Source organism: Neovison vison, chromosome 4, assembly GCF_020171115.1.
Source record: "Neovison vison isolate M4711 chromosome 4, ASM_NN_V1, whole genome shotgun sequence".
In the NCBI taxonomy this organism is placed as follows: domain Eukaryota; kingdom Metazoa; phylum Chordata; class Mammalia; order Carnivora; family Mustelidae; genus Neogale; species Neogale vison.
In genome coordinates, this window is record NC_058094.1 from 208034524 (window position 1) to 208062273 (window position 27750).

The following is a 27750-nucleotide window of genomic DNA, read 5'->3' on the forward strand; positions in this document are numbered from 1 at the left end:
GCTGGCAGATGTGAGGGGGAAGGTAGAGTCGAGGGCCACCCACCACTCTTCCATCTGTCCTCCAGGGTGGGCCAGCCACAGCCCCACGGCTACCCCCCAGCTCTCGGGCTCTGTTCACTTGCACTGCAAGCCGCACCTCCCAGGGTCCCCTGGGCCCCCGCCAGCTGCTGCTGCTTCTGCTCCTGCCCCAGCAAGAACAAGTAACTGCCGCTCTCCCTGGCCCCGTGGCTTCGAGGTGCAGGCCATGGAGAGTGTGCCAAGCCACTTCCCATGCCAGCACCGGAGCCAAAGGTGGGCCACCTGGGTGCTGGTGTCGCTGTGGACCACTGGGACCCTGGCCGGCTCCCTGCACAGATGCCACCGCTCATGAGGCAAGATCTGGGGTGCCGTAGCAGCGAGTCCTGGGGCCTGTGCAGCCACATCTTCCACAGCCTGGTGGCAGGCACCCTGGGCCGCACAGAGCTGGGCGAGGGTGCCGGGTCTGGGCGAGGGGGCACCTGCTCCCCACGCCTGAACCAGGCTGGACTGTGGGTGGACATATCCTGTTGACTGTGGGGTCTGTGATCTGCATCTGTTCCAAACGTGGCTCTGGACCACCTCGGAGTGTCCATATGATGTGGCGTTCCTCCCTAGAGCAACTGTCCCCTTGTCCCACCTTGGCCTGAGTGTACTGTCTGGGCCAGCCTGGCATGCATTCATCTCTAGCCTCTGTTCATTTGCAGAAGGGGAGGGCAAATAGGGTGTGCTAAGACTGATTTACAGAGCGCCCAGAACCTTTCACACATTCTCTCACATCGCTACGATGAGGCCACGAAGTGGGTGCCGTGTCATCTGAAGGTCTCATGGCACATGCTTTGGCAAGTCTCAGAAATCACGGAAACGGGATTCTCCAATTTCTTACAACAGTGATTCTCAAGCTTGGGAATGTGTCAGAATCTCCCGGGACTGAGTGATAACTCAGAGGCCCAGACCCTGTCCAACCTCAGGGAGCCCGGGCTTCGGGGTTTGTTCTTAGCTTTCCGGTGGGGTTGGATATGCACCAAAATTTAAGGACCACCGTGCCTGAATTCCCTCTAGGAGTGCCAAAGTAAGGCTGACACACCTCAAGTAACAGAAAAGTCTTCGATCCGAGGTAACCCATTCTCCTGGTCAGCTCCAATGGACCGCCGGGGTCTAGCACGGAAGGAAAATTCTCCCTTTGAACCACTCACACCCTTGATGCCAGGTGACTCCAGAGTTCTCTAAAAACCCTTAGATCTGGCCAAGCCGAATCCTGTACGGTTTTTGTAAACCGACGTGCGGGACAAACTATGAGACACGGCCTCGTTTTGGTCCATCCCTCGCAGCTTCTACCATCCCCTGGTATCCGTGGATCCTTCTCCCACATAGCTGGGTCACCTTAGGTGCTCACTGAGGCCACAGACTCCAGGGTTCGAGGCCTCTGCGGACTCTCAGTGGCCCAGTCACTTCGCAGCAAATCTGAACAGCCCCCCCCCACCCCCGAAAGTCCTGCCCAGCAGCTCTTTCTTTCTCATCCCTGAAGAAGCCACCATGAAAGGTTAGCCCCCGACCAAGGGGCTCTTTCTGGAAAGGTCGGAGGGCCTCGCAGGCGGGCGGAGAGGAGCCTGAGGCAGCCCCTCCCCGACAGTCAGGGGAATGTTTCCAGCTGTTCAGGAGCCACAAACTGGGTTTTGTTTCTACAGCGTTTGCTCGTTCCTGCCCCTGGAGCACTCGGGCCATCTTCTTGGCTTACATGCCTGAGTGGTGTCTGTACCTGGGTGGCTTGGCTGTGAGACCGATTCCCAGTTGCAACAGAGGCAGAGGAAGGCAAGGGGAATGCCCCAGGACCCCTGCTGCCCCCAGGAGATGCAGCAGCCCTCGCCTAGGTGCCGTCCCCACAGGGCGGGGTTTGAGGCTGGGACGCGGGGTCTGAGATCAGACGAACCGTGGGAGCTGGGGCCCTCCACCCGGTACCCACACACGGGTCTCCGCGGATGAAGGTGCCGGTCAGGGCTGCAGCCCCACTCTGCGCCCACCTGTGTCTGGACTGCACCGTTTGGTGTCGCGAGGCCGCGGTGGGGACTTGTGGTCGGCCACCAGGGAGGCTCCTGACATTTGTCTTCTGCGGCCTCGGTGGCCCCAGGCAGCAGGGGCATATGCCGGCGTAGGCCCAGGCCTGGGAGACCCCTCTGCCTGGACATGCGGCCCAATTGTGCCAACGCCCCCTAGAGTCCCACAATGCCCTCCTCCCCTTCCTGGGGAGGCTAGGCCTGGTGTCCCCCAACCACACCCCAGCCCGGCACAACCCCACCCCAGCCCGGCTCTGATGGGGGCTTGGAGCTACCAGGATGGGGGCCAACTGCCCAGTGGACAAGAGGCAGAGACAGGATGGAGAGGTATTAAGACCTCTTGATTTATTCCGGTTATTTAATATACAATGACGTAATTGTGACCCCGAAGTGTGCAAAGTTAAAGCCTTCGACTGCAGCTGAGAGGAGAGGGCAGGAATGGTACACCTGGGGATGACGGTGAGTCAGGAATAAAGGGCAGCCTCCTCCCCAGGGCCAAGGCCAGGGGTGGGGGTGGGGGCAGCGGCCTGAGGAGCCGGGCCCGGGTAGCCTAGGGCCAGGGGAAGGGGGCAGAGACCTCCCTCTGGCCTAGGTCAGGAGCCCAGAAGTGCCACATGGCTGAGGGGGCAGCAGCCCAAGAAAGGCCAGAGGCAGGGCCAGGAGAGCACCATTTCCGGGGTGGGGGGTGGGGAGGGAGGTGCCCTACGGAAGCCAGGAGGGGCCACCTGCCCCAGGGGTGGGCGCCAGGCCGGAGCAGGCTGCAGCGAGAAAGACCTGAGGCAGGCACACGGCCTGAGAGCCCAGGCTGGCTAGGCTCAGGGGGACTGAAGGAGGGGGAACCTAGGGGGACCCCCAGGGCAGCCGAGCCCTGGGAGCAGTCCGAACTCTGCAGGGGTTGGCCAGGAGGGGGCCACAGACCCTCAGGGGCTCCCCTCCTCTCTCCCTGGAAAGGAGCTGCGGAATCCGTAGTGCAAATCTATGGACCACTCAGTTATGGAGGGAGGCGGTGCTCAAAGGGGCACCCTGGGGCGCCCCCCCTCCACTGCCCCGGCTTCCACCACCATCCTCAGTACAGCCGCTTCTCGTAACTGTGGGGACAAGGCAAGAGGGAAGCCAAGAGTGGGTTTCTGGACCCTGCTCCCTTCCCAGATCCCCTTGCCATTAGGCCTTGGACTGCCAGGGCACCCCCACATGGGGGGCGTGGGGGAGGAAAGAGCAGGCCCTGTGCCTCTGTGTTCCCCAGGCCAAGGCTCCTGAAAGAACCATGCCAGGTCCAGAGACAGCCATGCTCCTTCTGGCCACAGCCACGGCCGAGCGGACTGTCCTCAGTGCTGGGGGCAGAGATGCAGCTGTGGAGCTATGAAGACACAGTCCATCCTCACGAGCGAGCTCAGACCGAGCTGCACCTCCGCCGCCCATATCTCCACCCCACCCCTGCACACACAGCGGCCTAGGCCTAGGTGGTCACTGGGTCCAGTCCAAGACAGGGTAGCCGAGGCCTGTGGTCAGGGACATGGGTCTGCACCCCAAAAGGGGTGGTTTCCACTGGAGGAAAGGCCACGGTTGGCTGCCCCCAGCTCAGTGCTGGTCCTAGGATCCATGTCCCCTGCTGACACCCCAGGGCCACCCCCGACCCAGCAGCCCCTGCCCCCAACCCAGGTCCCACCCAGACTGCCCCTGCTCTACTCTACACTTGGCCCGGGCAGCGCGGTTACTTACACGGCAGAAAGGTATAGCTACGGGAGGGTGGGGCAGAAAGAGACACAGGTTAGACGCCCGCCGGTGTCTGGGGGTCTAGGCCCTCTTGACCAGGGCAGGGACGCATGCCTCTGCGACTACCGCTGCCAACTAGCACTGCCCCCGCCCGCGGCCGCCCCAGCTCTGGCCCTGGCATCTGTCGCTCTGCCCTTGTCACCGCCAGAGGGCACGTGCCCCCAGCCTCTGCCTGCCTGCCTGACGCTGCCACCAGCAAGAGCCCGGCGCCACCAGCCCCTGCCACCAGCCACCAAGCTGCTGAGCAAGCGAGGGACTGGGAGCCCAGGAGGGGGTCAGCGGCCACAGCCTCCCATGTCCTGCTCGGGGAGGTGCCCGAGGGGAGCGGAAGGGCCTGACTGACTGGGGGCTAAAGGACAGGGTCCCACAGTGGGCCCGGCCCTGGAGGGAGATGGGCTCCTCCTGCGGCAGCACCCATCACTGGAGCAGACGGTCCACGGGTTCCCTGAGACCTCAGCCTGGCCTCAGAACCATGGCCCCACCTGTCCGACCCGGTGCCCGCCAGCTGGGGCGAGGAGGCTGCCACACTTACGAGTGCAGGCCGTGGACGCCGCCCTCGATCTGAGCCGACATGGTCCGCTTCTCGAACTTGAGCTCTCCTGAGTACATCATGGACCTGTGGGCAGGTAGGTGGAGGGTGTCAGGGACACTGAGGACAGAGAGAGGGGAAGCAGGAAGGAGCCGGGAGCCTCCCAGGGACCCCTACCTGTGGCCCCCACCAATGGCCCCAGCCCCAGTCGCAGGACTTACCGCAGGACGGACAGGCTCCGGGCGCCGATATCCTGGCAGCCATGTTGGATCCCCGCTATGAGGTAGGGCACGAACTTCTGAATGGAGCCTTTGTCCTGGATGGAGCCCGAGACACCCTGTGCGATCTTCACCTTATCCCCCTCACTGCGTGGAGGTCAAAGACACTAAGGCAAGCGGCCCCCCAGCTCAGGGGAGCCCACCCTGCCTCTTGAGGGAACCAGCAGAGGGGACCCCACGCAGAAGACCCCCCCGAGCAGCCCCTCCCTGGGTTCTGAGTCAGATGGCCCAGGGACCATCCCAGGTCCACTACTTGTACCCTGTGCTTTGTTTCCAGAACTATCATGTAGGGACTGGGCACCACATGGGGAAGTCACAGGTGGTGGGGACGCAGGAGGGTTGTGGCTGGTCTGCCCAGGGCCGGGATTCCACAGTGGGGCACCTGAAGTATCGTTTCTGGCTGCTGCTGCTCTTCTCCATGGCGTCCAAGGAGCCCATGCCCCGGTACTTCTTGAGCCTCACCCCGTCGGAGAAGAAGTACTCGCCAGGGGCCTCCGTGGTGGCGGCAAGCAGGGAGCCCATCATCACTGCGATGGTTGAGGGGTCAGTGTGTCTAGGCCCACAGACCTCCTACTGCCCTTGCCCACCTCCCGGCCACCCACCCCTCCCCGCCCTGACCCCAGGAGAGCCCCCTCACCTGTGGAGGCTCCCAGGGCCAAGGCCTTGACCACATGCCCTACGGTCTGGATGCCACCATCTGCTATGACCGGCACCCCAAAGCGCCGGGCATACTCAGCCACCTTGTAGACGGCAGTGCCCTGGGGCCGACCACACGCCATCACTGTGTGTTGGAGGGGATACCCATCAGAGCTCCAGCAGCAACACAGGGAGAAGCCCCCTTCTCCGTGTGCCCCACCTCCGCGTGGGGAAAGGGAGCAGGCTAGATGGTATTTCCGAGGCACAAGATAGATGGCAGCAAAGAACACTAGGGGCACCCCAGGGACCTGGCCCACTCCACCCAGAACATTCGCACCTTGCAGGATTCTGGTGGCCTTCAGAGTAGAGCGCCCCCAGCCCCAGACCGAGGCACATGGGTTTGGGGGAGGGGGTCCCCAGGCTCAGGCTCAAGGTCTCTCTCTCGACCTCTGTGATTTGCGAAGCCTGTTCCCAGGGTGAGGTACTCACAGCCTCCTTTGGGATACAAGTGCGTGTTTCTCTGAGTTTAATTGTCCAGGGTCTCTAAGTATGAGATTTTAAGTGGGAAGTCTAAGGAACTAGCATGTACCTGGGGATGGAGGTGAAGAGGGGTACAGTGGAGAAGAGGCCTTCTCGGGAAGTACCTGTGGTTGGTTTGACCCTATTGCTTCCCAAGAGTTAGAACAGTGCCTGACACACAGCAGGTGCTCAGTTTGTCGAGTCACTGAGGGAAGGCCCCCATTTTACCAGGGTGGTCAGCTAAGACAAAGGCTCAAAACTTAAAAGCAGAGGCTCTGAAGACCAAAAGGAGGAGACGTTTTGGGAAGAAAAGACCAAGACCAAATGGGTCACTTGGTGTTGTGGAGAAATGACCTTCCTTCGAGAGGCCAGATACATCCCCTCAGGCCAAGCCAGGACCTACAAGTCAGACCCCAGCCTCCAGGGATACACACGGGGATACACAGCAGGGTCTCCCCCACTTCATGGGTAGGAACACACCCCAAAAAAGGGCTTTGTGACTGAGCTGGATCCCCATCCCCCATTATTGCCACGCGGTGATAAGCTCTTATGTCCTTACACACTCAGGGACATGCTATCTCCACGTCCCCAAGTTCCTGCCTTGTCACAAAGCTGATCCCAACTCTGAGCTGGGTTCCAGCGAGCCCCTCAGAGAAGGATTCACACCAGCCCTGGCCCTCTGGACTGGGCCTCCTGGACCAGAATCTGAGAAGCAGGCTGGCACATACCCCAAAACTCACAGTAACCTGATCTCACACCAGCCTCCCCGAAGTCAGTGGGCCAGAGAGACAGAGTTGGAGCCCAAGTCACCCCTGAAGCACCCCTCATCCTGGGAAGAGGCCTGATACAGCGAGCATCCAGCACGCATCTATGGGACATGAGTGGGTCCCCAGAGCCTGCGGAAGGTCCCGAGGGCATTCTTGTTGGCATCGCTCTCCTGACACCTACCTTCCTGGGTGATGCAGATGGAGCCACAGCCCATGCCCACGCGCAGCCCGTCCACACCGGCATCAATCAGGTTCTTGGCCTGAGCCGCTGTGACCACTGAAGGGGTGGGGACGAGGGTTTGGAGAAGCAGGGAAAGAGAAACACTGTGAGGATGGGATGCCCTTGCCTTGCTCTGGGGCTGCCTGGGACCCCAGTCTAGCCCTCCTCACCACCCCCCACTGACCCCCAGGGACTGAGCCCGTTCATTCAGCCTTCTGCCCCCACGCAGGAGCAATGCCATCACCTAGAGAGGCTGAAGGACAGAGGGAAAGTTACACAGCGAGGGAACAAGGGCTGGGGGCTGACAGGGACCCTGCACTCACCATTCCCCCCAATCACCTGGAGGTGGGGGTATTTCTGCTTGATGTAGTGCACCATGGCGATCTGATACACGGAGTTCCCTTGGGAGGAGTCCTGCGAGAACGGGGACAGGAAAGCTCAGGCTTCAGTGGCCGAGTCCTCACAGGAGGAAGGGGGTCATGAGCAAACAAACTCCTGAAACTGTATGAAAAGTGTTAGGAGAAAGCTCTTTCTTCTTCCCCCTGGGCAAACAGCTTGACAGCTCTCAACAGACTGAGTCTCAAAGAGGCCTGCTTTCCCCCAAAGGTTGAACGCCACCAATTTACGGTTTCAGAGCAGAGAGGGCCCCGGCATAGCCACTGTATAGACTGGTCCTCACAGCAAGCAGGTGTTGCCTGGGGCCATGGCCTGTTCCCACCAACTCACTACCAGATGAAACCACTGCATTCCTTCCACCCCGCATTCTTCCTCTGACAGGTGGGCGTGGTCTTGACCCTCCGGGAGTTGTGGTGAGGACCAAATGAGTTCATCCACATAAAGGTCTCAGAGCAGGACCTGGCGAGCGGGAGGTTCTCAAAGAATGTGAGCTCTGAGTGTTAGGGTGCGGAGGGCCTGAGCTGTCAGAGGACCAGTGACCCTCCCAATCTCGGCTTCAGGCGTTATTGGAGGCAAACCCGGGTGTCCGTGAGCCTCTCCTCTCCTGAACCACCGTGCCCCCGGCAGTGCCCGTACCAGCACTATGACGTCGGCGCCTGCCTGGGTGAGCAGGTCCAGGCGGTATTTGTCATCCTCCCGGGTGCCCACGGCCGCCCCACACAGCAGCTGCTTGTGGGAATCCTTAGAGGCCAGAGGGTAATCCCTGTTCTTCTTCAGGTCAGTGCGGGCAATGATGGCCACCAGTTCATCACGATCGTTGACAATGGGCAGCTTCCCTGATGAGGAATGCAAACGTTCAGTAAAGGAGCAGGCCTCTTGGGGCCGGAGTGGGACTGGGGGACCGTGAGGAGGAAACGAGCCAGGTTAGAGATTCCACTGAAGTACCCAAAATAGCCACTAGGTGACAGCACCCACCCAGGAAATGCTCCTAGGGACCTGGCCCTCTTCCCAGGAACAGGAAGCAAAGAAACCTCCTAGCCAAGTGGGTTCCGGAGCTCTTCCTGCCCTGTGGCCTAACCAGGGTGGGTGGGTGGCCCCTGAGCACTGGCAGCCTTTCACCTGCTAGGCCACAGGCCACAGTGGTCGAAAACCCCTAGCCAGGGCACAAATGTAAGGCTGTCTTGCAGGAAGGAACGCATACCCTCTCCAACATCACCCCCAGAAAACAACCCAGTAGGAGCCAGGGAGGCATTGCTAATGTCTCCCATAAGGACCTAATGAATGTCATGTCAGCAGCTATACAATGTCAAATAAACTTAACTGCAGGATTTCTCAGGGCCTTTAATAATCGGACATACAATTTTTTTAATGGAATGTGGGAGATAGAAAGCAGCATTTTCCAGACTTTTTTTTGTTTGTGATGAGCATTTCACAGGACTAGCTTTATGGGAGACATGGTGTAAAGATGTTGAATAAGGAACAGGTTTTCCTATGCCAGGAAAAGGACCTCAGGATTCATGCTCTAACCTGGCATTGCTCAAACCTTCCCTAAGGCCCGGCCAGTCTGGTTGCTGGGACAAGACAACGGTCTGCAGTAACAGCAGGCCTGGGATACCGGGAGCCAGACTGGGGTGGGGGGGTCTGGAGCTTTCTGCCCATGTCTGCGTACCTTTCTTGCTGCGTTGCAGGATCTCATTTGCCTCTTTCAAGGTTACACCTGCTGGAGCCACCACCAGCTCGTTCCGTGGCGTCATCACCTGTGGAGCCAGGAACATTTGCCTGCAGGTTGGCAGGTGAGAGAGAAGGGAGCCAGGCCTCCCTCTGGTCCCTGGTCACAGGCACCAGCCTGAGGCCCCAGGATGTGAGGTCCTCCCTTCCCCCTGCCGGTACCTCGCTAAGGAGGGTGGTGTGGTCCTTCTCGGCAAGAAAGTCAATGTCTCGGGAGGTGACAATGCCCACCAGCTTACTGCCCATGGTGCCTGTCTCCGTGATGGGGATGCCAGAGAAGCCATGCCGGATCTTGGCCTCCAACACGTCACCCACAGTATGCGAGGGGCTGAGCACCACGGGGTCTGTGATGAAGCCCTGTTCAAATTTCTGTGGGGAGAGATGGGGGAGGAGAAGGCTGGAAGAAGGATGGAGGCGGCATACAGCCAAGCCACAGGGGAGCCTGGGCTCTCAACGGGGAGAGCGGGCAATGGGCAAATGAGGACTGGGCCCCGTGTCCCCAGTGTGGGGAAGGGCAGACAAGACCCCACGGCAGTCAGCCAGGGGATGCACCAGCCTGCAGGGATGGCAAAGGAGGGGACGGCTGGGTCACATCTTCTTTCAGGGGACAGGCCTGGTACTTGCCTTGACCTTCCGCACCTCGTTGGCCTGGAACTCCGGGGTGCAGTTGTGGTGAATGAAACCAATACCGCCCATCAGCTGGGGTGGAAGGGAAGCACGATCAGAGTGAGAGCTCAACCCTCTTGCTCTGCAAACCCCATTTCTGAATCCAGCCTCCCATTCAGCCCACCCACCCCAGGGACGCCACCCTGGTGCCCGACTCACAGCCATGGCAATGGCCATGTCGGCTTCTGTCACAGTGTCCATCGGGGAGGAGATCAGTGGCGTCTTCAGGGTGATCTTCCGAGTCAGGGCTGAAGTCAGGTCCTGAGAATAGAGGCACAGTCTAGGTGAAGAGTTTTACTATTCACTCAACAAACATTTACTGAGCTCCCATGGGTCCCCGACACCAGGATGGGCCTGCAGACACAGCAGTGGACAAGGCAGGTAAGGTCCCTGCTGTCCCTCCTGGAGGTTACAATCTACTTGGAAAGATAACAAACACGAAAACAACATGTATGAGATTATTTCAATCAAGATAAAGGCTCCAAAGAGAGATGACAAAGCCAAGTCACCATGGCAAGAAGGATGTGGTGGTCAGGAAAAGACCCTTCCTTGGGACGTGACAAGTGGGAACCAGTCGAGTCAGAGTCTGAGGGACTGTCGTGTCAGGCAGAGGGAGCTGTGAGTGTGAACCTGGCCTCTTTCTGAGGTGTATTTAAGACAGGAAAAGGCTAGCACGGTAGAAAGGGGGACAGCAGGGGATAAGGGGCAAGAGGCAGGCGGGGGTGGGGGAGTGGGCAGTGAGAGTGTGTCGTCTTGAAGGCCACGGAGAGGAGAGGAACTTAGATTTGCCTCTAAGATGAGAAGCCACAGGAAGGTCTCAGGCAGAGGAGAGACATGCTCTGCTTCATGTTTGTTTGTTTGTTTGTTTGTTTGTTTTTAAAGATTTTATGTATTTATTTGACGGAGAGAAATCACAAGTAGATGGAGAGGCAAGCAGAGAGAGAGGGAAGCAGGCTCCCTGCTGAGCAGAGAGCCCGATGCGGGACTCGACCCCAAGACCCCGAGATCATGACTTGAGACGAAGGCAGTGGCTTAACCCACTGAGCCACCCAGGCGCCCCTCTGCTTCATGTTTTAAAGAGGTCACTCAGGCCCTGATGTGGAGAATGGACTCTACATGACAAGGCCTGAGGCAGGGAGGCCACCGAGCAGGCAGCTGAGCAGGGCCAGGAGGGAGAGGCTGTGACCAGGAGGAGGAGGCACAGGAAGGAGTCTATCAGACATCCGTGGAAGTAGGGAACCAAGGGGCTGCCACTCAGGGGAAAGGTCAGGGAGGCAAATATACACTGGGGAGGAATCTGCCTCTGAGATTCAGGCCAACGGCTTGTGGATTCTAGCCTCCCAAGCTCTCACAGACTTTGGTATAGAATTTTTGGAGATTCATAGGCCCCTGAAGTCCATCTCACAGACCCTGGTTCAGAACCATGGCCCTGCAGTCTAGAAAACCTCACCTTCTTCTCTCCCATCATGCCACAGAAGAAGAGCCATACAGCCTTCCTGACCTAGACCACAGGACAAGGAGACCCTTGATGGCTGGGAGGGAACCTTTTCATTCCTTTCTTCTTTGCACCCTGCCCAGGGTCCGGCATAAAGCCAGAGGGCTTGGTAAACTTTGTTAAATTGAACAGCTGAACCAAGACATCCTGGTAGCCATCGCCAGGTGCATGTTCAGAATAGCTCAAATTTTCCCCCCAAATCTGTCCACATCAGCACTGGCTACACAGGCTAGACAGGAGTCTCCCAGATGTAAGACTGATTCAGGCACACTCTGGCCTTTGGTCTTTCTTGAGGATCAGACCTGAATAAACATCGGTAACAGCAACAACCAAAAAAAACGATTTCTTTAACATGCATGAATTCATTATGGAATAATCTAACTTGGGGCACCTGAGTGGCTCAGTGGGTTAAAAGCGTCTGCCTTTGGCTTGGGTTATGATCTCAGAGTCCTGGGATCAAGTCCCCCATCAGGCTCCTTGCTTAGTGGGGAGCCTGCTTCTCCCTCTGCCTGCCATTCCCCCTGCATGTGCTCTCTCTCGCTGTCTCTCTGACAAATAAATAAATAAAATCTTAAAAAAAAAAGAATAATCTAACTTTTCCATGAAACAACTTATACTCATCAGCACCTACCCCTTGGCTTCTATGAGCTTGTCATATATTAATTGTGTAAAGAACACTGTCCATTCTCTTGGCTCATTGCTGAGCCCCTCCAATAAAGCGAGGCACCAAGTTTCCTTGTATCTGTCCAAAATCTAATTCTTTCAAATCCTCTTGCCAATTCCTGTGCATTACGGATCCACAAACAAGTCTGTCCACCTCATCCAAAGTCTCCAGAATTTTATTGGCTTCTGTCATGTCCTTGCTCAGCATTTCAGACAAAACCCAATCTTCCCCTGCAATGGTAAGAGGGCTACCGCACCCATGCCCATGCCCCCAGGGTCTTTTTGAACCTCACCCCGGGCTCATCGGTGACAGCCCTCCCGCCCTGTGCTAGGCCCACTGCTCAGCATACCCCTGAGTCCCCGCAGCTGCCTCTGCCCCATTAGACATGACCCACTACTCTGTGCCAGTTTCTCTGGCAGCAATAAAGGCTACATGCCCAAGATAAGTCTCTCCCACACCCTGCCCTTGAACAAGAAGCCAGCCTCTTCTACCACATACATGGTCCCTCTCCCCTCAGGTCAGCAGAAGAGGTACTCACCACCTCATCAGCTATGAAGTCTATGAATCCTGGGAGAATCAGGAAGTCGCTGTGGAGACAGAAAAGTGAGTGTTACAGGGTAGGGTGGGGTCCCCAAAAGGGGCAGGGCCTACCATGCCTAGGGGAGGCAGCCTGTGGGTGGGAGGAGGGGCAAAGATTGGAGCCCTCTGATCCACTTCGTTCCCTGGTCAGGGCTGAAGCAACCCCTGCCCTCCCAACCAGCATCCGGTGGACTCCAGCCCAGAGACCTCAAGCCAAAGCCAGCAGAAGGTCTGTGGACTGGGGCGCCACCAAGGCGGTTGGCCCCAGATGCCCACTGCCTTCAGGACTCAGAGTTCATCGAGGGACACAGAAGTCCCTGTAATGACACACAGAGTACATACAGTGCCTGCCCTCGAACACTTCTCCATCTTGATAGGGGGAGACAGTCAGCAAACGCGGAATGAACCTGAAAACCATTTAGTAGCACAGCATGGCATAAACACCTCAAAGCACAGGACAAGTGGCTCAGCCCAGGGCCGGGGCTGCTGAGTCACGCGGGTTCAGAGCAGCATGGAGGGACCCCAGGGCAGTGAGCGTGGGGCATGTTCGGACAGAGCAGGGACTCCACTCCGGTTGGAGTGGGGTACACCACAGACACGGCCTGGAACGGAAAAGGGGAGGAAGGAGGTTTCCTAGCAGTTTAGGACCAGGACACCTGGTCAGAGCGTGGCAGCTGCCCACACTAGGGTGGGCCCTGGTCACAGCAAACCCGAGAAGGAGCGTGTACACCTGCAGGGGTATGGCACAGAAAAGTGCTATAGCCACCACCCCACCCCCACCACGGGCTAGACTGCCTGAAATCACAGGGCCTTGGTGGACACACCCAAAAGCAAATGCTCCATACTTCAGGAACACTCCCAACAGGACTAAGCAAAGCAGCAGGCACCCCAGTGCAGGAAGGAAAAGCTCCAGGGTGGCTCGGAGAGGTGGGGTCTTTAACCTGCCCCAGACCTAGAGAAACTCCTAGCAATTTCCCTAGTGAGTTTTCCTAGAAGACTCCAGCGAACAATATATCAAAGAGATACTTTCTCCCCCTTCATCAAAGACCCCCAGACAAATCAAGAACCTCCCTGCTCCCTTGGCAGCCCTTCTGTACAGTGAAGAGGCCTCTGTGGTTCATGGAGAGGCGGGAGGAGAAATGCTGGAGTCTGGGCCCCCAGACATTGTCTCGGCATTATCTACATCCCTCACCTGACCCACACCCCAGCTGTGGCCAGGCAAGGGGGCCACACAGGAATGACTGGGAATCCTGGTGTCTAGGGAAACTGCCTGCCAAGCAAGAATGCTTTCAGGGGAAGGCAGGGACTGGCAGGAGACAGGACTGGGGTTCTTCTGACTTGCCAGCCTCCCCACTCCTCCCAGCCCCAGGTTTTGATGCTCTTTGCTGGCATGGACACAATCCTGCAGCCCGTAGAGGAGCTAGTGCCAGGCCTGCAGCCCACAGGACAACTGGCCCAGGGCCCATGGAAAAGCAAATTAAGCCAGAGGCAAACGGCGAGGTCTCATCCTCCTCCAAAATCCCATGTAGGGTGGGCTTGGGGTGGTAGTCACAAAATACCCACGCCAGGGGGCACGAGTGCTAACCGGTGGGCGGGCAGGGCACAGGTGGAAGTAAGGCTGGACAGGTCTGTGGGGAAAAGGAGCCATCCCAATAGCCCAGCTGGGCCTCTCCTGGAGGCAACACCCAAGCAGCTGCCTTAGCTGGACTCCAGGGTCCCTTCTACCCTCTTGTGAGCTGGGAGCGAGAGGGTGTCCTGGACCAAGGTCTGGAAAAAGTCTCTCCAAAACTCCCACATCTCCACTTCCCACCCGTCCCAAGGCCCCTCCATGGGGTCAAAATGCCCACGAGAGGAGAAAGGGGGCAGGCCGACCCCGGATCCGGCCATAAACGGGGCACAGCACGGAGGGCCCGTTATGTCGCTGTGCCACGTCCGTCTGCTCTCAGCGCGGGCCTCCTTCCTGCCTTTGCCCGGTCCCCCCACCCCCACCCCAAGTCACTCGAATCGGGGCCGGAGAACGCGGGCGTCGCAGAGGGGGCAACGGTGCACGTGCAGGGCCCCGGGCTGGGGGAATCGCGGCGCACGGGTGGGTGCGCCAACCCCCTCCCCCCGGTCCCCCTCCCCGGCGCTTACTTGTAAGTGAGGCCATCGGCGTTGGCGAAGAGCTGCTGCGCGGTGAGCCCATCCTCCGGCACGTAGCCGGTGCCGCCGCTGATCAGGTAGTCCGCCATGCTGCTGTGAGACACCGCGACCCGACATAAACACCCGCGCGGGCCGCCCCGCCGCTGTTGCTGCTGTCGCTGCTGTCGCCGCTGCTGTGCTGACGCCGCGCCGCGGCCACGCTGCCGCCGCGGGCCAGGCTGGCCGGGGGCGGGGGCTGCGGCAGCGGCGAGGCGGGCCCGGGGCGCCGCCCTCTCCTCCCGCTCCTCCCCGGGGAGGCCGCCTCCTCCACCCCGCGCCGCACAAAGGCCCCGCGGAGCCCGGCCCAGCCGCCGCCTGCACTGGCACAGCAGCCCCGCGTACCGGGCGGGGGAGGGAGTGTGGATCCAGTGGGGGGAGGGAACTGAACCTGGCCGGGACACGCCCCCTCCACCAGTTGTGGTCCCGCCTCCTAGCACCCCCTTCCCCCGCCCCACAACGCGACCCTCGGTTCACTCCCAACCTGGGTGGCCCCAATATGGGCTCCCCCAGATATCGGATCCTCGTCTCCTCTTGTCCTAACTCCCCAGCCCAGGGATACCTCTAACATGGTTTGTCTTTACCCAAGACCAAGGGAAGGGCTCTCTGATGGGTACTTGGAGCCCTGAGGAACTAGTGTGGGCTCACCGCTCCCCAACATACTGGAGTTTGTGATTGTAGGCTCCCCATCTCCCCCGACATCATGCCTAGGGGGCAGGCAATCTCAACAATGACGTTCCCTGACCTTTGGGCGGCCTTGAAGCCCTCTGCAATTTACAAGGCATTTTTCATAAATGATCACATTTACTCTACAGTCTGTCAGTTGCCAACTATTAGATAGCCCCACTTTACAGATGCAAAACCTTCAGTTCAGGAAGCCAGGGAGGATGGGTACTGCCTTGGCTTCCTGATCCAATGCTTCTGTCCGACATCCCTGTCCCCAGCTCAGAAAGTGGTGTATAATCATCGGGGTTTTAACCCCAGAGGGGAAAGTTCGTTTTTATTTGGGAGGATAGTGCCCTAGGAAGGTGAGGGAGGATCACAGGTCTGGCTTAGGCAAGTATGCATACAAATTAGGACAAGCTAGGGAAGTTCTGAGGATTTCCCCAAAGAGAAGTTTGGTGGTTCTGTGGGCCCAGCAAGACCCGGATTTCTACATGGGGGCACTAACATTTGGTAGCAAATTGATTCACATGAGGACAGGTGGGGTAGCAGGGGGCAGACCCTCCCTCTGTATGACCAGCACAGCTAATGCTACTTCCTGATCAAAAGTTAGAAAGCAGATTCCCCCCGACCCCCAAACTCCATGGTCTCTTGTGGTCCCCACAGCTCACTCCTTGGTAAGGGGAGGAAAAGGCAGGGCAGGGACACAGTCCTCTTCCTGGCAAGGTGGCTGGCTGGCTGTGGTGCTCTCCCCCCACCCTCCCACCCCCAGCCCTGGGAGGCTGCGTTTGTTTACTGCGCCACAGTTTGGTGGCAGCCAGGCCCAGGGGAGGCTCACTGGGATGCCCAGCCTCCCCCAGTGACACCCCAGGACCCTGCCAGATTGTTCCATCTGTGTGCAGAGGGGAGGGGGACCTTCCCACAGAGCTAAGTGATGAGACCCGTGAGGAGAGCTGGAAGAGACTCAGACATCCAGTGCCCTCTTTCCTCTTGCTGTGAGTGATGGGAACATCACAGACCACCATATGGGGGAGTGAGGGTATCCTGAGGAGCACAGAACTAGGACCTGCCACTGGCCACCTGGAGGCAGAACAGTGAGACCTGACAGAGAAATGACCCTGGCCACCCAAAGCTGCTCTGGGGGCACCTCTGTAGCCATAGGATAGGGCTGGAATGGCATTGCAGGCAAAGAGCAACTGAGACTGCTAGATCTCTCTAGATCTCTAAGGGTCTCTCTAGATCTCTAAGGGACATGCTCTGGGGCACTATCTCCTAAGGAATGGGTCAGAAATGGGTAGGGTGAATACTGTTTTTCTGGAAATAAATAAATAAATAATAATTTAAAAAAAAAAAAAGAAATGGGTAGGGTACTAGTCAGGATTCCACCAGATCTGGGGCACAGGACAGCAGCTGGATTCTGGTATCTCAAATGAAAGGAATGTGACATCTGCCCCAGACTAGAACTTGAACCCAGGAGAGGAGGCTGCTAGGCTGAGTGATGGGGAGGGTCACTTTCCCAGTGATGACAGAATGGCCCTATGCCCCTTCTCCAGCTCCCCCACACCCCCTCCAGCTCTGACCTGTCTGGGCTCCTCATTACTCTAAGCTCCTAGGCTCAGCCCTGGGTTAGGCTGTCCTTTTCCAGAGCCCGTTAATCCATCCCCGTGGCTTTCCTCCTCCCTCTTCCTGATCTTCCCCAGCTGCTTCCTCCATGGGGAGGAGACTCCGAGGCAACCAGTGGGCCTGCTCAGCCAGAGGAAGGGCTGTTGGTCCCCTGAGGCTCCCCACCTAGCAGCTGTGAAGGCAGCAGGGCAGAGGAACAGGCCTAAGCACCTTCTTCAGGGTCTCGGGTCACAGGGTAACAGTGTCAGGCAGGGAGCCAGAGGTCTCCCTCTGCCTGGTCTGGGGCCCTTTGAAGAAACAAGATTTCAAAACACTTTTGAGGGGAGGGTGGGGATGGGGAGAAGAGGTAACAAAAACATTGGCATTGAGCTGGAACAAGGAACATGGTCGCACAAGTTCAAGCCAGAGAACAGTAACACTAGCCTCAAACCCAGGACCCAGGCTTTCTATGCAACCCTGTCGTCTTCCCACAGCTCTAAGCCAGTGAGAGCAGATGGAGGTCTAGCGAGCAGGTTTGGAATCTCATTACACCACCTGGCTGGGGCTCAGGTTTGACACAGGTTCTTCAGGGATGGGTGGGGGGTGGGGATGCCCCTTTGTGCAGAAGTACAAGGAGGAAAAGGAATGCTTCTTCGTGGCCCCGGTCTGAGCTCTGAAATGATACTTTTGCAATACCTGCGTAACCCACATCAAGCCTCCAAGTGCCCCAGCCTGCTCCCTCTCCTCCTCTGGCCTCTCCCTTTATAACCCTGGACCCTGAGCCCCACGAGCTGGATTTCTAGGATGGGAGGAAGTAGGGCTGCCAATCCTGAGTCAATTCTAGAGAGGCAGCCTGCCAAGGTGGGGGGGGGGGGACAAGCTTCACCCAGCAGCCCCTTAAGCCTTTAAAAGTTCTTACATAAGCTGCCAGCCCCTGTGCAGAGCTTCAGGGCTAATTCCCCCAGGCCACCCCCCCCCACACACACAAAACTCAGCTTCCAGGTCACCTCCCCAGGCTGCTGAGCACCAACAGATGGGGCAGAGAAAGAAGTCCAAATCCTCTGGACCAGGACAGCGGGTTTGCATTTCAAGCTGTGATACAATCCAGAGATTAGCCACTGTCTCCTTTGCAGCCAGTACCCCTGGGGCCCAGCTCAACACCCCCACTCTCCTCCAGTGACTCTTACAGACCCCAGCAGGCTACGGGCAAGAGGGCGTCTTGAAGGTTAGGAGAAAAACCCTGAGGTGAGCTGCACTGGCGGCCTGATCAGACCTCAGTGAATGGTGAGGAGGGGGCGGTGTCCTCACGGGGCTCTGAGGAAGCATCCATCCGGACACTGACACCTGCCAGGAAGATTCTGGAGATAGTTCTGGGAGGAAACGGCTACAGGAGGAGCAAACAAAGTTGGACAGGGACTCCAGCAAGCACTGTCTCCACCCCCAGAAGCTGGAGCCGCTTGGACCAGGTACCGTCGGGTGTGTAACCGAAATCCGACACAGGGCTAAGATTTCAGGGAGCATTTTTCTACCCCGCTCCCAGACGCGGCGCAGCACCGAACCGTTGGCCCAGTGCCTGCCTGCATCGCCCAACCAAAGCCAGGTGCTTGGCGTCTGAGCCCGGTTTCAGGAAGTTAGGGGTTGAGGCAGTTAGAGGGCAAGGGTGCTAGGGCCTGCCCTTCCCCTCCCCCGCAGCGTCGCCGGGTTCCCGGAGCCACCGCGCCCGCCCCGGATGCGCCCCGCGCGCTCTGCCCTGGGCGTCACCTCTCGGGCTCGTAGCCGGCCTGCAGCAGACGGGCGCTGTACCGCTGCGCCGCCGTCTCGTGTCCGGGGTGTTGCCGGGCTCCGGGCTCCGGAACGGCGGCGGCTCCGCCTCCCCGCAGCGGCGGCGGTGGCGGCAGCGGCCCCGACCCCGCTAGTGGAGCAAGCGGCCCCTCCATGCGGAGGCCGCTGCTCAGGGCGGGCGGGAGCCGCTCCGCCTGGAGGCTCCCCGGGCCCCCGCTGGGGAGTGAGCGCAGCCCAGTCGGGGGCCGGGGAAGGGGCGGGGCCTGAGGGCCGGGGTGGGGCTTGAGGGTAGGGGGCGGGGCATCAAGGGATGAAGGCTCGGTCTTGGCACTGCGCTCCGCCCAGCCCGGTAAGCGGGTGTTCGGACTCAGCCCGTCTCCGGCGTCCTGGGATCAGTGAGCGGATACCAGGAGATGGAGGTGGAACTGCAAAGGAACGCCGCCCCCCGCCCCCGCCCCATCACCTTCCCCTCAGTCTAGACCTTCCAGTTGTCCTGGCTCCTTCTTAGGAAAAGCAGAAAAGAAAAGGAGCCGAGCGCCTAGGAAGACTGATGGGATGGTCCTCTGGAGCGCCTCCTACAGGCCAGCCGCAGACCTACTTCAACTAGGACAAGATGGGCGGGGAGATAATCCATCTCCCTTTGCCTACTGCCCCCTTTACCTATTCAACAGACTCCCTTAGACCAGAGGAAAATAGGTCTCCTCAGCTTTTAACTGTCACTACCTGAGGAAGGAACAGATAAGGCTGCAGGATCCTTAAGGAAAAAGGCCTTGTCTGCCTTCTTTTGGGGGTACCCCATAACCAAGTAGTGGGGCTGAGCACGCAGGTGCTCAAACTTGTTCATTTACTGGCTAGAAGGCATAACTCTTCCTATTTCACCACTGTTATTATTCTTGTCAACAATGAATGCACACATAGCAAAGATGGAAAAGAAAAGAGTCCCTTGCCTTCAGGCAATTTCTTTGAGGAGACAGAGTAGACAGAAAATAAATACTTGACAATTCTTATACTGTATAGTTTTTAAAAAATCTGACAATTCAAGAGAGCAAATGGTAAACATTGAATGACTGGGGGAGTTAAGATGTATTTCAAGAAGGCAGAGTTGTGGATCAGACTTTTCAGCAACCATCTCACAAAGGAAATTGAATTTTTGCAGTGGTAGGATCTTGCATTTTATCCTGTCTGGTATCTTTTCCTATACATGTGCACACCCACTCCCCAGATTTAGGATTAAAGCACGGTTTCTCTGATTCTTGGCCACACATGAAAATCTTGTTACCATGAATGCCATTATAGACAATATTTTTGCTATTGAGTGAATGTTTGTGTCCCCTCAATAGTCATATATTGAAATCTAATCCTCGTGGTGATGGTATTTGGAGGTGGGAACTTTGGGAGGTGATTAGGTCATGGGATTAGTGTCCTTATAAAAGATACCCCAATAAGCACCCTAAATCCTTCTGCCACAAAAGGACACAGTATCTATGAACCAGGAAAAAAATTCTCACCAGACATCAAATCTGCCAGTGTCTTGGTCTTAAACTTCTCAGCCTCCAGATTGTGAGGAATAAACTGCTGTTGGTGTTTTGTTTTGTTTCTTCTTTTTTAAGATTTTACTTATTTGTCAGAGAGAAAGAGCACAAGCAGGGAGAGCAGCAGGCAGAGGGAGAAGCATGTTCCCCATGAGCAAGCAGCCAGATGTGGGGCTTGATCCCAGGACCCTGGGATCATGACCTTAACCAAAGGCAGACACCTAACCAACTGAGCCACCCAGGCATCCCTAAACTGTTGTTTAAGCCACGCAGTCTACGGTACTTTTGTTATAGTGACCCAAAGGGACTAAGACAATTTGTATAACAAGATTATTTCCATGGTCCTGCAGATCTCTCAGAGAAGCAAGGTAGTCTGATTTTTTAAAAAGATTTTATTTATTAAACAAAAAAAGATTTTATTTATTTACTTGACAGAGAGAGAAACACAGCGAGAGAGGGAACACAAGCAGGGGGAGTGGGAGAGTGAGAAGCAGGCTCCCCACCAAGCAGGGAACCGGAAGCAGGGCTCCATCCCAGGATCCTGGGATCATGACCTAAGCCAAAGGCAGACGCCTAACGACTGCACCACCCAGGTGCCCCAAGGTAGACCGATCTTAACTGTACACAATGATTACAGTCATTTCTCTGGTCGCTAATCATGAACTAATCATTCTTTTCACAGAAAGAGCCAACACACAGGTTTACGACTGTAGACAGGAGCAGTAATATATAAAAGAGGACTAGGACTGGCTATTTGGTGAGCCTAGGTCCACATATGGACTTCTTACTATATAATCCCTGAAGTCATAAACTCTCTCTAAACCAATTTCTTCATCTTTCAAATGGGCTTAATAGTATCTACCTTTTAACGTTGATTTGCTATTAGTGAGAAAAAACATATAAAGTTCCTGGCTTGTGGTAGGTTTTTGTTTGTTTGTTTTTAAGATTTTATTTCAGAGAGAGAGAGAGCATGGGTACGTGGGCACATGAGTAGGGGGAGAGGCAGAGGGAGAGGGAAAGGGGGAAGAGCAGAGGGAAAGGAAGAAGCAGACTCCCTGCTGAGGTTTGATTCCAGGACCCTGAGATCATGACCCTGAGCCACAGTCTGACTCTTACCCAACTGAGCCACCCAAGCCCCCTTCTGGTGAGTTCTTAATAAACGTAAGCAATGGTTATTGTAAATGAAGCAAGTTGTAGCTAAACTTTTGACTCACAGCTAAGTGCAACATATTATAATTTCTATGGCACTGTTCCTTCAACAAATGTTTATTGGGCACTTCCCAAGTGCCAATTACATGGTCATTGTCTCTGCAGCGGTGGCCCTTGCAGGCCACTGGGGCAGACAGATAGACAGGCAGGGAGAGTACAGTATGAGAGGGTCTCTGACAGAGAGGAGACCCTTCTCCACAGCCAGACTCCTGGGCAGCACACAGAACATAGCAACTTGTTCGGAGAAGGACATAAGTCAGGCTCCATCTCAAAGTCCACTGGAAGTAGGCAGGGTGATAAATAAATGACACGCGTATGGAATAAGTGACCCTGAGCAGTGATTGAGACCTGGCGCTGGCTGCAGAGTGGTTCTGTCTTCTCTCCAGAGCTTGCTGGCTACAAATGAAATTTGCTGGCAAACTATTCATTAAAACAATCACATTTTGATGGGATAACCCGAGGGCCGCAGCATTTCATACGAAGGGATCTTACCTTCAGTAATGTCTGGGCCAGTGGTTCGTTCTCCCCAGGACGTTTGGCAATGTGTAGGGACATTTTTGATTGTTCAGACAAAGGGAGAAGAGGATGGATTACTGGCATCTAGTGGGTAGAGGCCAGAGTGCCATTAAACGTCCTCAAGGGCACAGGACAGCCCTTCACAACAAAGAGTCAGTCAGTCCCAAGGTCAATAGGGCTGATGTTGAGAAACGCTGGTCTAGGGGAACTATTTGAAGAAGCCGTAAGGAAAGCAAAATGACTTAATCTTCCTAAGCCAGCAGGACAAAGGACTTTTTCAGATGTTTGTACCTGAAAGAGCTACGTATCCATATCCTCACTGGGACTGTTTCCTCCTCTGAGAAATGAGAGTATTGGGTCAGATCTTGTGGAAAGCCTTTTCTAGCTCAAAACAAAGTATACGAGTCAAATACATGTATAAGATTAGGACACAACTAACATGGGGCTACCGATTGAGGGGGTGGTCATCCCAGGTGCTGATGGGTCTGTACTCCCTCATCTCCCAGACTTCCTGAAGTTGGGTGCATAGTCCATTCATCAAAAATGCATGGAGTATCGTGGGGCGCCTGGGTGGTTCAGTGGGTTAAAGCCTCTGCCTTCGGCTTGGATCGTGATCCTGGGGTCCTAGGATCCCACCCCGCATTGGATTCTCTGTTCGGCAGGGAACCTGCTTCCTCCTCTCTCTCTCTGCCTGCCTCTCTGCCTACTTGTGATCTCTGTCAAAAAAAGGGGGGGGGGCGACTGGGTGGCTCAGTGGGTTAAAGCCTCTGCCTTCAGCTCAGGTCATAGTCCCAGGGTCCTGGGATTGAGCCCCCGCATAAACGGGCTCTCTGCTCAGCAGGGAGCCTGCTTCCCTTCCTCTCTCTCTTCCTGCCTTTCTGCCTACTCGTGATCTCTGTCTGTCAAATAAATAAAATCTTAAAAAAAAAAAAAAAGGTATGGAGTATCGCTATCAAAATTTTTTTTAAAAAGTGTGGTGTGCTACTATGGGCAAAGCATTGTGCTCAGGTGTCAGAGCGGTACACAGAGGAATTAGATACTGCACTTGCCCTTGAGTTAGAGAAGACCAACATTGAGTTTATATGAACCAGACACTACATTAAGCCTATACTTTTCTCAGCAATCCTGCTTCCCATCATTTGTGTCTATTTCTCAGGCAAGGAAACTTGAGGCTCAGGAAGGTGAAGCAGTCTGTCCGCAGAGAGAAAGTGACAACTGGTGGAGCTCCGTAAGACCCGGGGCTTGTTTCCTCCAACCCTTGAGCCCTTAAATATTGTCCTAGTAACTCTCATCTGCTCTCCACTCCCGCAGAACCGGACTCCATTAGCAGAGAATCTAATACAAGGTACGGGCCCCTTGCAGTGAACTTCAAAGGATGGTTCCAATTCTTTTGTGATCCAGATTTTGATCTGAGGAAGTTTTACTTGAAATAAGTGGAGTTCAGGGCGCCTGGGTGGCTCAGTCCGTTAAGCATCTGGCTTTGACTCAGGTCGTGATCCCAGCACCCTAGGCTTGAGCCGCCATCAGGCTCCCTGCTCAGCAGGGAGTCTACTTCTCCCTCTGCCCCTCCTCCTGCTCATGCTCTCTCTCTCTTTCTCCAAAATAAAATAAAATAAAATAAAATCTTAAAGATAAAAAAAGGAGAAAGAAGTAGAGTTTAGCTTGGAAATATTTTTGTTATGGGTTCCACTTGTAAATTTCTATAGTAGACATCACAAAGTTTCTTGCTAACGGTTGTTCCTCAAGATCTGATTGCGGGAAGAGAGTGGACTGACTTTTAGGGGCAAATGTGAATGTCTCTACCCCATAAAAGTGTACCTAGGCCTATAGGAAGCTGTAATAATCACTTCTATTCACACTTCTTGCATTTGAGAAAGCATGTTAACTGGAGCACATGGCGTGTAACAGTGTGCCTGGCATACTAGGGCATACAAAGGAATCTCGCTGGGAAAATGAAATGTTAAAAGCTAAATAAAAGGGGCACCTGGGTGGCTCAGTGGGTTAAAGCCTCTGCCTTCAGCTCAGGTCATGATCTCAGGGTCCTGGGGTAGAGCCCTGCGTCGGGCTCTTTGCTCCACAGGGAGCCTGCTTCCTCCTCTCCCTCTCTCTGCCTGCCTCTCTGTCTACTGGTGATCTCTGTCTGTCAAATAAATAAATAAAACTTTTATAAATAAATAAATAAATAAATAAATAAAAAGGGATTATTAAAAAAAATGCTAAATAACAATATAAGGTAATGGCTCTCAACTGGGGGGGGGCGGTTGATTCCGCCCCCCAGGGTTCACCTGGTGATGTCTGGAGGCATTTGTGGTTGTCCCATCTGGAGGAGTGCCGCTGGCATCTACTGAGAACGGGCCAGAGATGCTGCTGAATGTCCTAAAATGAACAGGAGAATCCTTCACAGCAAATAATTATCCAGCTCAATATGTCAATAGCGGTGAGGTTGAGAGTCCCCGATATAAGGCAATTTACATGCTCCTTTTAATGCCAACTCTGAGGGTTACAGAGGGTGGAAGGAGAAACCCAACACCATCAGCAGGAATCATCGGAGATTTCGCAGAAGGAAAAGGACCAGCCTGGGTTTCTGAAGCTATGATTTAGGAAAAGAGGGCCCCTGGTGGGGACATTCCAAAAAGGGAACATGGCATGGGTGAAAGTGCTGAGAGGGAGTGAGCAGGCCAGCCTGGAGGGAGCGTTATCTCTACCCCACAGTCTGAGGGTTGGGTCAGGCAGGTGGTGGTAAGGCCCTGCGACTCCTGAGGAAACCAAAGCATAGGAAAGCTTAAGAGAGGATCCTGTGATGTCCCCTGATCCGAGGGGAGCAGCCAGGCCTCCCGTTCTCGGGCCCTGGGCTTTCCCCACGGCAGTGCGGCTCACCTGAGCCAGGGCCCCACCTAGTACTGACGTATCTTCTACCGGGAGCCAAATGGAATTTGGGGGGACATCACCCAAACCAAGGCTTCCTTCTGTCCTGAATCCCACTGGTCTTCTGGAATATCACCACCTCTTTCTTTGAAAGGACATCTGTAGAAATGTAAGCACACGCACTCACACGTTTATCAAATCAGAGAAGCAGGCTGGTAGAAATAGAGTCACATTCTACAGAGCACAAAACACACAATTACTAGTTTGTCCACAGACAAACCAAGGGAAGAGAAGCCAGCTGGTCAGTAGACACTTCTGGTCAGCTGTGGCATGGTCACCAGGCCACCCTGAAGGAAGGAGCCAACAAGCACAGCACACTGGGGAGGAGGATGCTAGGTTCCCAGGGTTGTCGAGCAGGTGAAATGGGGTGGGGGGGCGGTGGGAATCTCACGTGGTGGAGGGAAAGGGAGAACCAGGAGTTTCCCACCTGGACCATCAAAAGAGACATAGGGCAAAGGTGCCAGGAGGGCAGAGGTTCTCCTGACTGCCTGGTGCCTCTCTCCTCTCCAGTTTCCATTTAGAGGAGAAGGGACTGGAGGCAAAGCATGGAGGAGCGGGGTCCGAACAGGATGGAGAGATGCTTTAGCTTGAAGGACAGGAGGCAGAGCCTGGGATTTGAGGAAAGTTCCCAAGTGCATTGCCAGGGGCTGCCCACCAGCTCCTCAGAGGCAAGGAGTCACTCATCTGTGCCCAGACACCGAGGACTCAAGCAAGGTCAGGTGAGAGGGAGCAGCCCATGGAGATCAGCATTTGGAGGTGCTGCAGGAGCTGGAGCCCCAGACCTGCCAACCATCAGCCAAATCCAAGCCATGGGGGTTGATGGCAGGAAGCAGGACCCACGTGCTAGCCTTACGACTCTTCTCCCACACCCCTCCTAGTACCGGCCCTGGCCTCCAGGGCTTATGTATCCTGACAGCTTTGCCGCACATCACCCAGATAGGGCAGGCTTTTGCATCACCAGTGAAGACAAGGCTGGCATTAGGCAGGGCTGGTGTAGAGGTGAGGGTGGAGAGGGGTGGTGGCTGGAGGTCACCAGTTCAGGAAAGATCTATGTCAAGTCCACAGCAACGCCTTGGGCCCCTCAGCATCCTCTGGCCTGGATGCCCCCTGTGAGGCCCTTCCCTTCATCCCCCAAGGGGCACAGACTAGGGACAGTCTTCCCGCTCTCTCTCATTTTTATTTCCCAGCTTTTCTCAGCCCAGCTTTGTAAGAAAAATGTAAGCAATGTGCAAAGTGCACTTTTCTCTTGCCTGGGAGGCCCTGACATTATCACAGCCACAACAAACCCCGGCCTTCACCCCAACCCACTCCTGCCTCCGGCCCGAGGCTGGAAAGCAAAGGGATACAGGTCAATGGTGGTGCCAGTGTGGGCCCAGGGCACCAGGGCCAGCCCCCACCCTGGTCACAGCACTGGCTGGCCTGGGGAGTGGCTACTGCGGTGCTTTCAGTTCCCTGGGAAGCCAGGAGGGCAGGAAGGGGAAAGTGTCCCTGTCCAGGTCAGCAGGGCAATTGGGCCAGGTTCCAAAAGCACCCTCCTTTCCTCCCTGCCTGCCTCGGCCCCTGCCTCCTCCTGCCTCCTGCCAGGTCACAGTGGGCAGGCCGGACAGAGGGCAGGGTGAGAGCGGTGAAGGGGGGCCTCTGCCTTGGGGGCAAAGGCCTGGCTGCTAGTGGGGAAGAAGGACAGTCCCCAGAGTGATGGTCCCCGGCCCACCTCATCCCCACAACCGTTGCCTCCCACCTGTCTTATCTGTCCAAGGGCACATCTGGGGGTGTTACCTCTCTACCCTGCTCTCATGGCTTGAGACCCTGTGGGATCCCACACTGTATTCTCTCCTGCCCCATCCACTCACTCCCCTGCACCATTCAGACAGGTATGAGAGGAACGATGAATTCTCCTATTTCCACCCCTCCCCCAAAGACTCCAGCTTGGATCACAGCTCAGTCCTCAGGGTGGATGTGAGGGCTGCCCAGGGTTTCCTGCTGGAGACTTGGGCCTCTTGGCAGATCCCCAGGGCCCCAGGCGGGCCTCCAGCCCCACCTGGTTACCTACAGGCGGGCACTGTATCCACAGCACCGCTTTCCCCTCCCTTCGGTGCCTCAGCCCAGAGCCACTGGGGAGGGCGTCAGCACCCAATTACCAGAAAGGGCAATCTTGGGGGTAAGACTGGGGAGGCAATACCTCTACTCCCTTGAAGGTACAAAGGTGGGCCTGATGACTGCAGGCCAGAGTGAGACCTCGCTGGAATACGATGCCCCCTTCTCTCTCTTTATCACCCTTCACTGTAGGCCCTACACAGTCTCCACTCTCCCCTACCAGAGCTTCAGAACCCTTGCCACAATCCCACCTACTTCCAGACAGGTCTATGAATGTGTGTGTACCTGTGAGAGACAGACAGACAGACAGGGAGACAGAGTTACAACAGGAGACAGAGACACAGAGAGAAAAAGAGAAAGAGAGAGCAAGAGGAAAAGAGAGGCTGCCCTAGGGCTCCTTCTCTCTATATCCGGTGAAGATAGGAAAAGGGGTGTCTTACTTGCCTATAGGCCCCAAAATGCTGGGAGACCTCCCCGTTTTCACTTCTAGCCAATGAAACCAAGAACGCTCTCAAGACTGAGAGCAGATTTAGGAAGCAGCTTGGAAAACTGACATCAACACTGACCTGCACCAGAGTGGGTTTCTGTGGTCCCTGGAAACCTGAGGCTCCCGGGGGAGGGGCAACAGAGTGGGGCATCCATGACCAGCCCACTGAGAGCCCCAGCAGCTCTGTTACCGTCCCTGGAGCGCTGACTTGGAGGAGGTGGGGAGTGAGCCCTGGCACCTGGCCCTGACCTTGGGGCCATGTGCTCCAAACAGTGTGAGCAGGTGGGACCTTCAGCAGCAGCTCTGAACCAGGGCCCCTGGGCCCAAGTCTGTGTTGGCTCCCAGCCAAGCACGAAGCCTCTGCCTCCTGCTGGTTCATCACTCCTTCTTCTGAAGCTTGACCATCAGACGCCAGGTGAGGTCACAAATGAGCTAAGTTCCTC

The 27750-nt window shown here is 56.0% G+C and overlaps 1 protein-coding gene across 2 annotated transcripts; it reads right to left on the reverse strand.

Annotated features, from left to right (window-relative positions):
- Nucleotides 1–2389: 2389 nt before the first annotated feature.
- On the reverse strand, nt 2390–18681 carry IMPDH1 (inosine monophosphate dehydrogenase 1). Of its 2 annotated transcripts, none has more exons than XM_044246520.1 (15): nt 18524–18681; nt 14453–14551; nt 12279–12327; nt 9741–9842; nt 9540–9614; nt 9078–9284; nt 8857–8944; nt 7824–8023; nt 7115–7205; nt 6753–6848; nt 5287–5430; nt 5032–5176; nt 4593–4736; nt 4375–4458; nt 2390–3157 (listed from the first exon to the last, which is right to left on the reverse strand). In XM_044246520.1, the coding sequence occupies exons 2-15, from the start codon at nt 14548–14550 to the stop codon at nt 3136–3138; spliced, it is 1545 nt and encodes a 514-aa protein (XP_044102455.1). In that variant the 5' UTR covers nt 14551; nt 18524–18681; the 3' UTR covers nt 2390–3135. The 2 variants fall into 2 exon arrangements, with proteins under 2 accessions (XP_044102455.1, XP_044102454.1); XM_044246519.1 differs by having other exon boundaries at nt 14453–14554.
- Nucleotides 18682–27750: the final 9069 nt, after the last annotated feature.

Bases quoted from the DNA above. Each gene is read 5' to 3' on its own strand.
- IMPDH1 (XM_044246520.1), bottom strand. From the start codon at position 14,550: ATGGCGGACTACCTGATCAGCGGCGGCACCGGCTACGTGCCGGAGGAT. The intron at 12,328-14,452 runs GTAAGCGCCGGG...CTGTCTCCACAG, and splicing joins GCCGATGGCCTCACTTACAA to CGACTTCCTGATTCTCCCAG. The intron at 4,737-5,031 runs GTGCCCCACTGT...ACCTCCACGCAG, and splicing joins AGCCAGAAACGATACTTCAG to TGAGGGGGATAAGGTGAAGA.